Source organism: Notolabrus celidotus, chromosome 9, assembly GCF_009762535.1.
Source record: "Notolabrus celidotus isolate fNotCel1 chromosome 9, fNotCel1.pri, whole genome shotgun sequence".
Taxonomy (NCBI): Eukaryota; Metazoa; Chordata; class Actinopteri; order Labriformes; family Labridae; genus Notolabrus; species Notolabrus celidotus.
The window spans coordinates 29,043,178-29,058,852 of NC_048280.1; the positions used below are offsets into that span (position 1 = coordinate 29,043,178).

Sequence of the window (15,675 nt, forward strand, 5' to 3'; positions counted from 1 at the left end):
TGTATTTTACTTTGGGGATTTTAATTTCCTGTTTTGAGTTTTAACATCTTATTTTACCTCTAGTGTTTCTTCATTGAGATATCATGACAGCGTTTCCTCAGTTCGTTCAGCAACTTCTTTTTTATTTTATTTATTTATTCTATTTTTATTGTTTTTGTTTTTATTACTATTGTTGCATATTGTGATCTTAACCTTAGGATTATGGGGTGGGTTTGGGGTCGGGGCTGGGGGTGGGATCTTTTTCTTAATTTATTCTATTTTGAAGTTGTACAGAGCTTTATAAATAAAGTCTGATTGATTGATTTATTATTATTATTTATTATTATTATTATCTCATTTGCATGTGAAATTGTAATCACACACAACAATCTTCTACAGTCATCATGGGATATACTATCAAAGAAAGGGAGTTATTCATTACTTACATTTAGCATACATCCATGAAATAAAAACATGTGAGTTAGCAATTATAAGCATACGTGTTACATAGCATAACCATATTAACTAGGGTGTTAAGTTTGGTTACAGACAGCTGTAAGTGTCAAAAACTTGCACAACATACTACACAAATGTGTATGAACCGTTTAAGTGCACAATTTACTTTTTAAGTTATTCTGTATCCCATTGACTCTGCTGGCTGAGTGTAAGAAAAGTATATCCAACATCGCATGCAATATCAAAAAGACTTCTCTGTGCCATGATAACAACTTGTGCATGGTTCTGATTGTCTGATCTGTGTGTCTGATCTGTGTATGTCTCCACATGCCCCTCCTCCATCAGCTGATGACGGTATATAATGTCAACCATGGCTTTAGCAGGAAGTGCATCTGATGTTTAGCTGGAACATGAGGAGAACAAACTGTGTTATGAGGAATTTCTGGAACATCAAACGAAGCATTTGACGATAGAGTAAGTGTGACAGATCTAAGCTGTATAAAATGATACCAGTACTTTTCGATAGTGGTGTGTGCAGTCCCGGTTTAGTCTCGGTGACTAGTTTGTCTGCTAATGTTAGCAACAGCGTTAGCTTAGTGTTATTATTATACGAAGTTGTTGTTAATGTCAGATGTTGTGATAATCATAACCACGGCCGTATAAAACACTTCTTCAATCCTATAATGTTAGTTTAGGATCACAAAATATTAAGTTTTCGAGTTTTTCTCGCTGAAAGAGTTCAAAGCGCAGAAAAGCGAAGCGTAGCTAGCAGATTCTACCCCAAGCGGGCTTCCGTATCAAACTTAATGAGACACTGTGATGATTGACTGAATTATTGGTGATTTATCAAGGAGGAGATCTTTCTAATGTTGCTCACACACTTTAATGAATCAATACAGTTCCCTCGAAAATTCGGCGTACATGAACATTTCACTGGAAAAATTAAGCAGGGAAAACTTATTTTAAGCAATAATTTATCAGTATTTTAAAGTTTAGTGTCTCAGAATAATGTTTTTTATTTTTTGACTTAAAAAAAAGATTTGTGCACTAATACATTTCATGTCAACTTCTTCATTTGAGATACATTCACCCTAATTTGAGTTGTATTATAGCGGCAAATCTCTAGGTTTAAGACCATCTTGTACTTAAAATGAGATAACAACGTTTAATTTGAGCATTTGAGTTATAATATATTCTCATAGTTAGCTGGATATACTAATATTGAGTCATGTTGTTTTTTAGGATAAGCCAGTTATGCTCTAAAGGAGGTGTTTCATTGTGTGCATGTAGTTTGAGGATGTATGTATCTGATTTAGAAAAAAACAGAGCCTGAAAACTGTAACCCACCCTTAAAAAAACAACTTTTCTTTATTTCTTTATTTCTTTTCTCAAAGGAGCTGTTTTCTGATAGATTATCCAATAAAATGCATTTACTTAAATCAAGTGAAGGGTTTGTCTTAAATCAAGATTATCAGTCTTCTACAAATAAGATCTCAGCTTGAAAAAGTTATGAAATGTAAAATAAACTGTTTTCTTCAAAATTACAGCTCAAAACAAGATCATATCAAGATCGTTTGACTTAAAAAGATATTTAAGATGTATTGTCTTAAAACAAGTCCCTCTATCTTGCTCAAATGTTACTTGTTAAGTAAATTTATCTTAAGTGGGATAAGACATTTTGACTGAAAATGAGACAATTTTATTTGGGAAGACTTTGAGTTTTTGCAGTGTGTACTGAAAGCAATAAGCTTTAGTAGAACTTCAATCAATTAACATTGTCGCAGGGGCTGAGGTCATTGAGTTCACTAGGTACTCAAATAAGTGTAAGCACATATTTTGGATGAACACCGAAATAGACAATGGATGCATGCGTTTATGTTGAAGAGTACACTGCTGCATGAAAGTAAATTGCAAAATGCAAAATGTCAAAAGTTTAACTAAGTGAGCATTTGTTTTCACAACTTATCTCTTGGTAACAACTTCCACTGACCAGATGAAATGTCTGAGTAGGTTTTGATTTCACCAGATCACACTTAAATGACACATTCATAATACATTTCATTGTATTCTTGCTATTTTGTGCCTTGCACTCTATGAAAAATAAAGAGATGTGTAAAAAAAGGAGTATTGATCAAACTTTTTAAAACTTGTATCATGATTTATTTTTATCTTATAGAAACAACAGTGGGAGATGGACGGTTATAAAAGAGGACAGCCGTGGGGAAAGCTGGTCAAAGTGAACTCCAGTGAGACTGTCCTGCTCGTCAACAGGGAGTGCACAGTCGGCAGAAAGAAAGGTTGGTTTATTTAAGAAATAAAAATATTTGTCTTCACCTTAAATCTAATATTACACTACTCAGGTATTTGTGTTTTTTTTATCATGCTGTAATAATGTAATAAGTTCTTCTCACTGTGGTGAATCCTGTTGACAAAAGACGGTCCTGTCTGTAGCATAGACGTTGCTGTCAGTGTCTGGAGTTTTAAAACCTCCCCCTTGAAAACACAAAGAATTCTTTAGTGCAGCAAACTTAGACAGCCTCTTGTGATGATAACAAAAGGCGTCCATTGACAACATGTGTGCAGAATATTAAGTAGATTTTTTCTTTGTATGGGCTTTGCTTAAGAAAGGGCTGGGCCTATATTCCCCCCTGTGCCTGCTCTGTTGTTGGGAGCTTTTGGGATTGCGATGTAAAGCGACTAGCCATAATTGGTAAGCTTGTGTCTGGGTGAATAAAAAAAGAAAAAGGTGGGTGTTTTTTTAAAGAAATGACAGAAAGAATCTTATCAGTGCTAGCTTTAACTGTCAAGGTATTTATTTTAATGATAGGCTCACGATATAGAACTGTTTCTCCATGTTTGCCAGAACTGCTGAGAAATAGTTTGGGAATTTTTAGATGGATAGATAGATCTTTATTATCCTTAGCAAGGAAATTTGTTGCCACAGTCTGTACAAGTATACATACATGGAGAAACATAAATAATAAACAAGAAACACCCACCTAACCTCACAACAATGGTGCACATCATTCCACACATCTCACATGAACCCACATACATACACACAGGACACATGTATGTACACACAAGATACATATAAACACACAGGACACATATATACACACAGGGCACATGTATGTACACAGGACACATGTATGTACACACAAGATACATATAAACACACAGGACACATATATACACACAGGACACATGTATGTACACAGGACACATGTATGTACACAGGACACATGTATGTACACAGGACACATGTATGTACACAGTACACATATACACACAGGATACATATACACACAGGACACATATATACACAGGAGACAGGACACATATATATACACATACACACAGACACATTACTGGGGTATTTTGTTCAGTAGTGCTATGGCAGACGGGACAAAGCTCCTGCCAAACCGGGCATGTCTACAGTATTGGGATCTATATCTAAATCTAATGGGGCAAGAAGAATATATTAACTAAACCCTTAAGATAAACACATATTTTCAAATATGCTCTCTCTTAAAAAACAACAACAAAACAAAGAAACATGAAAGCTCAAAAGTCATCTGTATCATTTCCGTTCTTTGTTCTTTTTTCTTCTGCAGGATGTTATTTATCCTTTCCAGCTAACAAACTGGTGTCAGGGGAGCACTGCAAGATTGTGCAAGATGAAAGCTCAGGGTCAGCGTGGCTGGAGGACATGAGGTACTGCATGCTTGCTGTTCACCCATCATTGAAATCTAATAGCAGCACAAAATCAGACAGTCATGTTACCATCATGTTATTGTTTCCTGATGGGCTGAACTGAAATTGTTTCAGCTCTGCAGGGAAGTATTAGTTAGGACTAAATATTAAGTTAAAGTGTTGACATGACTTAAACAATGCTAATCTTATATTTTTGGAGTTATTAAGCTGCACCCCTGTGTATCATGTCGTACTTGTCCATTCATTCAGCAAAGGGAGGAACCTTTTTTTGCCTAATAAATAATGCATTCTTTTCTACGTCTCTTTGTCTGTAGCACTAATGGCACAGTGATCAACATGTCCAAACTGGTCAAGAAGCAAACTCACATGCTGCAAAATGGTGATGTCATCTACTTTGTGTACAGGAAAAGTGAACCAGAACAGAGTGAGTCTTTAAGTTTGTCCGCCATGAACAATGTTTATATGAATTCTAAGAAGCAAAGACTGACAACATTTTCTCTGGTCCCCTCTGAAGATGTCGCCTATGTTTACCACTCAATGAAACCAGAGCAAACCACTACGGAACATAGTTATGGTAAGTAGTTCATACCTCCCCACAACTTCAACCACTTCAGTTGCACTGCTTCATTGTGCCTGACTTGTAACCCCACCCTTCTCCACCCTCAGACACAGAGAAGTCAGCCCACAGTTCAGCTCCCTTCCCACCATCAGAGTCAGAGATGTCCCTCTCTGTGGAGCCTGTGATGCTCTCAAAGGCTCCTCAAGATTCAACCCCAGAAGAGCCTCAGCCCTCCACCTCCTCTTCCCTGTTCTGTATCGGGAGCCCTACCACTCCTGGTGCCTGTCCTGCTTCAGGTAGGTTCTCAGCTAAAACCCGTTAAAAGGGGCATTCACTGTAGTGAGAAGGAGGGCTTTATTCTTCTGCTTTTCATGTAGGTAGTAATGGTGCAGCACATTTCTGTACTTAATACCCTCTAAAGATAGATATATAAAGTGTTATAGATTTATGTATATAGATATATATATATATATATATATATATATATATATATATATATATATATTGTAGATGATTTATTAAAAGCATATTTTAGGTAGTTCAGATTTTCCAAGCTAGACTGCGTTTGTCTGTGACAGATCAGCAGTTCCCAAACTTTTCAGCCTGCAACCCCCAAAATAAAAGTGCCATAGACCCACAACCCCCATAGCCCCACGAGAGGCTTAGACACCCCCCACTGGGCACTGACCCCAACCTTGGGACAGATGATTGAGGTAGAGCAGTGATTCTAAAATGGGGGTATGCGTACCCCTAGGGGTACATTGGAGTACTGCAGGGGTTCGTGACAAATGTTAAAAAAAATGAAAATATAAATGTATCGCAACAAATAAAAAAAAAATCTGATCAAAAACAACTATCAATAGCATTTTATTATTATTTCAATGCAAAATAAAATAGAGCACTATTTCCAAATTGAGCATATTCATTCATAAAATATATTATTTGCAAAACCGCTTGGACCAGACGGCATCCGTCTGTTGACATCAACTGTTCAGCGAGCGAGCATGTACATTTGCATGCTAATAAAAGCGCGTCCAGGAGGATAACAAAAGCCAGGTGGTTGAAATGCTTCTTGTTTGACAGAAATAAATCGGTGTGGGCCATAAAAGGTACTAGCTGCCTCAATCTTTTATTATTTCTGAAAAATATTGCACTACAAAAGAATAGAATTCCTCTCATCTTTCATTTCAATGTTATTATGACACTGTAAAACCACATGCATACATTTATTCATGTTTTTTTCCCATATCCTGAATTTTTTTCTCGGCCATACAAGGGGGTACTTGGCTGAAATTTTTTTTGAAAGGGGGTACACAAGCCAAAAAAGTTTGAGAACCCCTGAGTTAGAGAACATCAGAGGAGAAGAGATGTGGCTCTGTGCTCCTCTGAAAGGATAACACTCTGATCGCATTCACTGATGAAAACAGGCTTGTTGCAGTCGTCAGCTGATGAACACTAAACTTTAAACTGAACACAGCTCTGACTGGCTGTATCAGGCTGAGGCTTCAATGACAGCACTGTCTGCTCTCCTCTGCTTTGTGTGTTTTACTTTTTCTTCCTAAATGTTTACCACAGGGCCTTAACATTTTTAAAGCCTTTAATGAACTTGTCAATTTGCAGAGCATGCACTGTGTGTACAGAGGTAGAGTCCTTATAGCATGGACATTTATTCAGTACCATCCTGACTGATATATGGACAAACTCATAGTCAAATGTTTACTACATAATTTTGGAGTGCTCATCAAAATGTTTTTTCTCAATCAAAGTTGTTTTTCCATCTTGTCAGGAAAAGTTAATGATGCTGCCCAAGCAGTGGACAAAGATGAGGACAGCATGGAACCAGAAAGCAAGAGGAGGAAAACTGGTGAGTGCACAATTTCTTTTTCCAACATGGAGGTCAATCTGTTTTCCTGTTGTCCTCACATTCATTGTTTTCACTATTTTTGTAGCAGTATGATAACCAGCAGAAATCGCACTGTTGGAGGTTTTCCTGACTTTAGAATCTGTCTGTGTTGTATTTTTTGGTCAGCACTTTTCAACACAATGTGTGAGAGAAGAAGCACCAACAGCCTGATGCCTTTTAATCTGCATTAAACAACATTTTAGTGTGATTAAATATGAAACGCCAATACGCACTCTGCTCTCTCTATCAGGACAGACCATTCACTCATGCACTGCACCCCAAAATATTCCAAAGTTCACATTTGTCCATCACAGCGTGAAGTCCTCCCTGTCAGAGGAGGGGGTTGGTGGGCAGGAGAAGAGGTTCAGGAGGCAGAACATGACATTTAAAACATGCTGCAAAAGCCTCATTACTATGCTTAAAACATGATGATGGGTTAAATAACAGAGACCCACCCCTGAATTTATGCTGCACTTCAACAGACAGATGTGCAGACATTTATATAAATCAGAACCAGAACAACATCCCGAGGGGGAACAAAATATTTCTGATTCTGATTCAGGGGTTGTTATAAATGTAATCACCCGTAAGTGAATACAGCTTTTGAGAAGCAACTATGTCTTTACCAAAAGACCACAAATAAAAAGTACCACACCCACATCCACATCCACACACATCCACACAGTTTCAACCTAGTATTTGAGTGTTTTTTAGTGTCTGCTTTTATACACTTCAAGACAACGTGACAGAATCTTGGAAACATGCACACCAGGTCAATATTAGGCAACGTCATTGTCCATTGATTAATGTCCTTCACAACAGGTCTGCTTAAAGAAGCCAAACTCTGCAGTCAAGTCTTGGAGGTTTTTCCAAAGCTTTACTCCCATCTTTGATTTCAACGGGAAACTTCCTCTCACATGGCCTGGGAGGTTGTAAGCAAAACAACACAGACCACTCAGAGCACCTTGAGTAGTCTGAAGACTGAAAGGTGCTATATTTGTGCAGTCAATTTTCTTTTTACTTATTGTGTAACATGCAGTTTCTGTGTTAACAGATGAAGATTATGATGCAGGCTTACCACACACCTCCAGTGCAGAAGTGTCCACTTCAACAGAGAAAAGACTTTTGCCTAAACCTCCAAGGGAAGGAGCAAAGACGGACAAGATGGAGGAGAGCCTGACGTGTGTGATCTGTCAGGACCTTTTGCACGACTGTGTCAGGTGAGATCTCACTGTACACCGTGAAGCTCAAATTCTTCTTTGAGGCACTTTTCTTAAACACAGCATGTCCATTGAATCTGAGTGCTGTGTTACTGCAACTTTGATTTTCCTCTTCCTGCTGTAGCTTGCAGCCCTGCATGCACGTCTTCTGTGCTGCTTGCTACTCAGGCTGGATGGAGCGTTCAACACTTTGCCCCACCTGCCGCTGCCCTGTGGAGAGGATTCGGAAGAACCACATCCTCAACAACCTGGTGGAGGCCTACCTCCTTCAGCACCCAGGTGTGCACAGATGGAGATGATTTCAGTTTCATCTTTTATTCATTACATATCAGTGCTTTATTCTCTTCAAATGTAAAAAGTGGATGGGCAAGGAGCCTTATATAATCTGCCTTTTGTTGAAGCAAGACCTGCGTGTCCTGTGTCCACAGAGAAGTCCCGCAGTGAGGAGGATCTGAAGAGTATGGACAGCCGTAACAAGATAACTCAGGACATGTTGCAGCCAAAAGTTGAGCGTTGTTTCTCAGATGAGGAGGGCAGCTCAGACTTCCTGTTCGAGCTCTCTGATAACGACAGTGACTCCTCAGATATTGGGTAAAACTTGTGTTTTTATTTGTAGAAAGAACAGCTTCTGTATTAGCAAAGTACAAGTAAATCATGTGATTTTTGCATAAGTGCAACAGACGGTGACTGAAAAACAATTCAAAACTATCAATGCTTGTCTTCGATTTTTATTACCAGTCCGCCTCTGGTGATGTGCAGACAGTGTCCAGGCTACATGAGGGACGTCAGTCAGGTGCTGTTTGCTGCAGGTTCAAACTACTGGCTCCCTGGTCTACCTGCTCCACTGCACGTCCCTCCTCCACCCAAACCGACAAGTGAAGAGGAGTCTGAAAAACCTACAGGGGAGCAGCCCTCAACATCCTCTGATGTCCCCTCAGGTGATTACAGTTGAAGTTAACACAGGAAGGATAAGAGTAGCATTCTGTTTTAATTCTCACACTCATACATGTAGGTGTTATAGTGTGTCATGAATTTAAAAAAAAAAACATACGAAAGCATACCTAGCCAAGACTTTGAAGATCCTCCTTTCCTTCATTGAGATCTTTGCGTCTGGGATCCTTTTCAAAACCTTCTCTGCTGTCGTCCTGTGCAGCTCCGCAGGAATACCGCTGCCCCCCTCAGGGCCTCCATCTCATCTGCACCTGCTGCCTCCAGCCAATGCCGGAGAGACGGGCTGAGCTGAACAGCCAGCAGGTTGTTGCTCAACAATGTGAGTGTCCTTTGAGCTCCTTGGATAATTTGTTGCAGTTGTACCATAACATACTGCTTATTCATGTTGTTCTGTGTGTTGTTAGGTGTTCTGTGCCTGCGACCGTTCTGTCACATGTACTGGGGTTGTGAGAGGATTGGCTGTCAGGGCTGTCTGGCCCGATTCAGTGGTATGTATCTCTTTCATTAAAACAGGGAGGTCTGTACTGTTTGTCTGATTGTAGGACAGACTTAGAGCAGTATTGAATATTTTTATAGCTTGTTTGAAAATCTACACCATTTAAAGTTTTTAAAATAAAAAGCACTCTTTGAATCTCACAGAATTGTGTACCACGAAGAGTTGAACTCAGGGCGTAAAATTAACTTTTTAATGAATAGAACTGCAGTAGCTGACGTCACGCTGTTCCTGACGTACCAAATCACAACACAAGTACAGCACGCCGCAAGGGTAAAAATAGCCTGAAGGCAGAAATTAAATTTTACGCCCTGGTAGAACTTTTTTTTTTTTTTTTTTTTTTTTTACAGAACTGTTGAACTGTTTATTTAGGAGTAAAAACTACACTGGAAAAAATGCCCCTCCAAAAACAAGAAAAAATACTTATTTCAAGGTACTTTTAACTTGAAATAAGCAAAAAAAATCTGTCAATAGAAGTGAAAATTTGCTTGGTAAGATTTCTTAAAATAAGACGTAATATAATATATCTTAAAATTAGCAGAGAAAACTTAATCTACACAATATTTTAGCAGTATTTTAAAGCTTAGTGTCTCAGAATAAGCCCAGAATGCTAACAATTAGTATTTTTTCACTCAAAAAAATCTGTTATCTCCTTTTTTTTTTTTCTTTTTTTTTTTCTTCTCTTTTTCCTCTTGTCTGCATATATATTTCTGGTTTGTGTCATGTTTGTCACAAACTGTCAAATATTAATGCAATTTATTCTTGCAGCAGAAGAAAAGAAAGAAAACCTTTTTCTTCTGTGCTTGGGACTGTGTGCATGCGACCATCACCATTCCTCTTAGAACTCTGGCCTATCTTTTATTGACAGCTAATATCATGTTCTGTAAAAGAGGGCGTGCACACCTAGGTGGGCCAAAAAAAGAAAATAAGAGAAAGGGAAAGAAAGATAGAAAGTGAAAGAAAGATGGTTGCCCTGGTTGAACTCTAATGATAAAGACCTCTTCATGACTTTGTGATAATCTGTCATGCACAATGCCTGCACCGGCTTTCCTTTGACATCAAGCACTGTATAAAATCAAAAATGATTCCTCAACATAAACATGTAGTCACTTAATAAATGTACAAATATAATATTATTATTACAAGACACAGTAATGAAGTATAAACTTAAACCTTGTATCATTGTATTTGTCATTTAATCACTGTGCTGTGATTGAACTGTACGTTGTGTAGAGGAAATGTAAATAGCTGCTTGGTTTAAAAACAAGTATTACAATCCTATTTTAATCTGAGTCTGATAGTCTCAGTCTTATGAGGTCATCATTTTTATCTTTTGCACAGAAGATGAATATCTTGTGAGGATAAGAAACTTTCTCAATAATTCAAGATGAAACCTTTGCAGAGACACAGTAGGAAATTGTCCTTACCATTACAATTTTTAATTCACGTTGGTCCCCATTAGAGTACAATACACCATAAATCACGGTGTTCCTTTGGGTGTCTTTGGGTTGACAAGTCACAACAATAGCAAAACTGAGGTCAGCTGCGCAACTTCCCCCAAAATGACGAGCGGTGACATTAACGTTTTGATTTAACACCCAATTTACCTTCCAGATCTCAATCTGACAGACAAATGCTTGGACGGTGTGCTGAACAACAACAACTATGAATCAGAGGTCCTCCAGGTAAGAGGCACTCCACGCTCGTGTCAGATATGATTTGTAGTTTCTTGGCTGTTTATTTATTTTTGAATTAGACTGCAGTAATTGAAAAGGTCAGAGGAGTGAAGCGTATAAATCCTGGCTGCTTGATTCTAAGCGGTGAGAGTGCTGCCAAAATGATTCACCACCATGATCCACTTTGAACCTCTTTGTCCAGCAAACTGCACTTGTAGCTCGGAGCTAAATAAACCACCATTGCTTCATGTCAGCTGTGTAAACTAAAGCTTCACAAACATTGACTTTTAACCCACAGTAAGATTATAAGAGGCATGTTAGAAGCTCTTATCATCAGAAATGTTAAAATAATTGTGTTTGTGTTTCTGTCTCCTATCAGAACTACTTGACCTCCAGAGGGAAGTCATGGAGAGATCTGCAGCAGGAGTCTCTGCAGAGCTTACAGCAAGGACAGTTTCATCTGACAGGTGAATCCTCAGATCGAAACCCCATGACACTGTCTGTTTAGAAATGTGTTATAGATACTGTACTTTTAAAACATCCACTGCAACACTACCTTGTTCATTTCAATTTGTCATACTTGATGTGGCTGAAGGAAGTCCACACCGTCTATAAAAATGGGAGTAGTAATATCCTATCCTCTCCTCCTCTCCTCTGTCTGTCAGATAGTCGCGTCTCTGCTAACACCATCCTGTGCTTTGGCTGTGGCCTGAGAGCCTTCAAGGAGCTGGCCTACAAATACAGACAGAACATCCTTTCATCTGAACTACCAGGTCAGACACAACAACATCTTCCTTTTTTTTCAACATTTGAGTGGTATTCCCACCTTTTACAAAGAAAGTTATGATATTGTTTTGAGGATTAGCTCTCTCTCTCTCCCTCTCTCTCTCTCTCTCTCTCTCTCTCTCTCTCTCTCTCCCCCTCTCTCTCTCCCTCTCTCTCTCCCTCTCTCTCTCCCCTAAATGTTTGTTACACTGATCTCTTCACTTTTATGGATTTGTCTCCTCAGCTACTGTCACGTCTCGTCCGGACTGTTACTGGGGACGTAACTGTCGCACACAGGTGAAGGCACATCACGCAATGTAAGTATTCCAGCACGACACGAGTCTGCCCTCTTGGGGCTGCATAGTAAAACTGCAGTTCTGACAGGAACACTTCAGCATTAAAGCTAGGGTTGGTAGTCACGAAACAATAGCATAAATTTGAATGTAGCATTTCCTCAGGACTCCGTCTAACCTTCTCTTTACATTTATTCAAGATCATTTGTAAATACTTAATTGTTCTTATTTTGAAAAAACACACTTTTCTCCAGCATATTATCAAACAAGCTAGTATCATTATTCAATGACCTCATGTCATGTCATCACTGAGGCCTCTGTCATTAATAGATGTCTTTGTTTTGGACAAACATGGCAGAGATGAGACACAGGAAACATACTGCTGCATGTAATTCACTAATTCCAACACTAGAGGGAGTCGTTGTTTCAATATGGGCCTGTAGGGCTTCTCCTCTAAGTCATGTGGTGGATACTTAATGCCATTTCATCTGATTGTGTTTGTTTTAAACTGAAGATTTCATTCGTGCACTGTTGTTTTTAATTTCAGGAAATTCAACCACATTTGTGAGCAGACACGCTTCAAGAGCTGAGGGAGCTGAGTGCTTTGTTTCTTCACAAAGTGTCAAACTGAGAGTCTTCGGGCACAAACTCAACTTTTCTTGTGTCCACTGTCGAGAACGGGCTTCCAGGTGTCATGCAATAACCTAATGCAGAATTTACAATCAATATCCATTTACAGTAGAGTCCAGTGTCTTGCTCGACCCTGGGCTGTGTGAATAATGCTATGCACATTTTCATTATATTTTCATGTTTACCAACAGTTGAGCTGCTATTCAGAGTTTAGACCTTTTGGGGCATCGACACCAGCCTCTGTTTAAATTTACAAACATTTTGATGCCGGCTCATGCACGCCTGAAGTTTACCAGGCGTTAAAACTCTAACTTTTAGAGTTAGTAGCTGTCAATGCTTTCTGATATGTCCTCCAGCCTAAGTAAAGAAAACAAATATATATGTGAGATCTAGTGTTGCAGCCTGTGTGTACATTTACACACATGTTGTAGGTTTGTTTATATTATTTCCTCCCTAAACCTTTGTAATTGAGGCGTAAAATACCTGCTGTTTATTTACTTTATTGTTGTGCTATAATGTTAAGTGTTAGGTAAGTAAAGGATCCATGGCTTCCTACAGTAGAGGGCTAATCATGACGTCACAGTTTAACAGCTGTAGGACTGTTTTGGGCCAACACACAATTAGTTTCAAAGATCCAAACTCCAAAAAGTATTGCAGAGCGTAAATATCTCTCCTCTGGGGGACTTTCTTGTTTCAGCAGGGTATTACTTAATCTCCAGACGGGGGCAAAAAGCCACGTCAAAGCTTGTGCATACATACTCTGGTAGATTAATAATCCCTTGTGATATTTGTATAGGATTTGGAAGGGGATCAATGTGTTGTAACCCTGTCAGAGGGCACGGGTGGCCCTCTGTTGTATGCTTTGCTCAGGATAATCGTCTCAAAAGGTGATTATAGTGCAGAAGGAACCCTTTCTTAGGACCTTGTAGTCGAGGTAAGCTGTGATGAAATGCAGTTACTCATGTAAGGTTTCCAGAGGAGTAAAGCACTCCAGGAAACCTGTAGTAGTTGATTAAGCTGAAGGTGATGGTGCTTTCAGTGACACTGGCCCATAGCTGGAGTCTGCATGAGCAAAGTGTGCTTGGACAACTAACAGTTTAGAGCACTGTGCCAACACATCTCAACAGCACTCTCATGTTCAATGTTATTATACATGTTATAGAGAATTTGATAGAGTTTTATCCAGATGTTTTGAAGATATTAGTTGGATAGCACGTTTAAGCGTTAGATTATTTTGGATCCTCAGGTACACCAATCTGCTGCATTGTTCTACGCAGCAGGTAAACCATGTTTGGTGGTTCAACAGTTCTGTCGACATGCAAAAGCTCTCATGTTGAATCTGATGTCTTCTCGTGTTTGACTATCATAACCTAAAGTCTCCCTATCATGCAAAAATGCACAGCTGGAATTGATGTCTACTGAAAGAAGTGACAAATCAGACATTTTTTGTATCTATATTAAGCCCAGTCAACATAAAGACATTGGTTTAAAGAGGCCTTATATGTACAGAAATACAAGGATGAAGGAACAGACTGGACTTAAGACCACTGTCGCTAGTTTCAAACAGAAGCTGGAGGGGAAGAATAAGAAAAAAGGAAATGTACAACACTTAACTTGCATCCGCTACATTTGCATGATGATCTTATGCAGAGGCTGGGCTTGTTTTGCTTTTTGTGTTTAGTTTTTCTGCTCCTTGTTCAGGAGAATTTGTGCTGAAGAATATAAGTATTTGCTAGATGTGTCTATATTGTACAACCATGAGGGTATTTGCACAGAAATTTTGTCACACAAATGGAAAGGCATTTTTTTTAGGTCTGGAAAGTGATGGTATGAACCAAACGTGCTTGAAGAGCAGTCTTTACTCATAACGTGAGACGTCCGTACTCTGGATTGTTGTCTCATTCCAAAATGGGACACATCATTACAGAGAAATATGCATTGGAGGGAAAATACAACTTTTTGAAATGTATATCCTTGATAGTTTACATGCTAAATCTTAGAGAATTATGTACTTTTAAAATATATATATATATTATTAGTACCATGAGCCATTGTAACTGTGGACACAGTATGTTTTATAGTATAGCTCTTCATATTTTCATTGTAGGTGAAATGGGTTTGTGAATGGGCACTTTCCTGGCCTTGCTCAGAGCTCCTGAGTTAATTTGTGGTGTTAGTAAGGAAGTTTAGGTGTGTTTTTATTTTTTTATTTGTATCCCTTGAGTCACGGTGGGTCCACACTGGCATTCCTTAGCAGCTCAGGCACTCAGCACAAACCCAGTCGATCCCCCGACGGTGTGGCTGAGTTTTCATTATTCCCCACCGGAGATCTGGGCAACATAAGCCAACAACAGTCCCGAGCCGCTCCAATCAGGAATTGGTATTAGAGAGGCTTTGGTTGAGTGCTTTGCATTCTCCCTGATGTGTGTATGGGGAGGGGGGGTATGTTGTATACTAAGGAAAATATTTACTCACTTTGTGTGCAAGAGTCTGGACCAGGCTGCTCAGCAGTATGGAAGAGGCAGGTTTGATTCTACCTCATCTCAGCTCCCAGGACGACGGGAGACTGAACAGGCATCAGAGTTACGTACACGTCAGTAATGCATCGCTCAGTTAGGGATGGGAGTCCCCACTGATGCCTGTAAACATTGTCTGCAATGCACTATTTGAACAGTTAGTCTAGACTATAAACAACTTGTAGTTAAATCTCTAAAGTAGCGTTAGACACATGTTATGATGTTGAGAAAATGTTTCAGAGTTTGATAAATGCCTCTCTTTCTCTGTATGTTGACCTGTATGTTGTATTAGCAATGCTACAATTGAAGATGTAAAAACAGAATCACCGTTACATCTGTTTGCTTGTTTATCATAACAAATTAAAAGACTGATATAGACAAATCTTTTTGAACACCTTTGACTGATCACTTGATTTTGATGATTTCAGCTTCCCTGTGCAGAATGATGCACATGTGCTAACCTGGCACATTTTACTCCTATTCACTTTCTGATGGTGAAAATTATTTGTTTAGAAAG

The 15,675-nt window shown here is 39.0% G+C and overlaps 1 protein-coding gene across 1 annotated transcript; it reads left to right on the plus strand.

Moving 5' to 3' along the window:
• The first annotated feature begins 773 nt into the window (after positions 1-773).
• On the plus strand, positions 774-15,540 carry chfr (checkpoint with forkhead and ring finger domains, E3 ubiquitin protein ligase). The gene is made up of 18 exons (XM_034692270.1): positions 774-909; positions 2,612-2,732; positions 4,053-4,152; positions 4,467-4,576; positions 4,667-4,726; positions 4,819-5,007; positions 6,498-6,575; positions 7,669-7,834; positions 7,959-8,113; positions 8,263-8,425; positions 8,573-8,772; positions 8,988-9,104; positions 9,190-9,273; positions 10,893-10,963; positions 11,334-11,421; positions 11,620-11,727; positions 11,964-12,036; positions 12,560-15,540. Exons 2-18 carry the CDS (start codon positions 2,627-2,629, stop codon positions 12,600-12,602), a joined length of 1,911 nt encoding a protein of 636 aa, XP_034548161.1. The 5' UTR covers positions 774-909; positions 2,612-2,626; the 3' UTR covers positions 12,603-15,540.
• Positions 15,541-15,675: the final 135 nt, after the last annotated feature.

Excerpts from the sequence above, each read along its gene's own strand:
- chfr (XM_034692270.1), top strand. The coding sequence starts at position 2,627 with ATGGACGGTTATAAAAGAGGACAGCCGTGGGGAAAGCTGGTCAAAGTG. Across the intron at positions 5,008-6,497 it reads TGGTGCCTGTCCTGCTTCAG|GAAAAGTTAATGATGCTGCC; the intron begins GTAGGTTCTCAG and ends CCATCTTGTCAG. Across the intron at positions 9,105-9,189 it reads GCAGGTTGTTGCTCAACAAT|GTGTTCTGTGCCTGCGACCG; the intron begins GTGAGTGTCCTT and ends GTGTGTTGTTAG.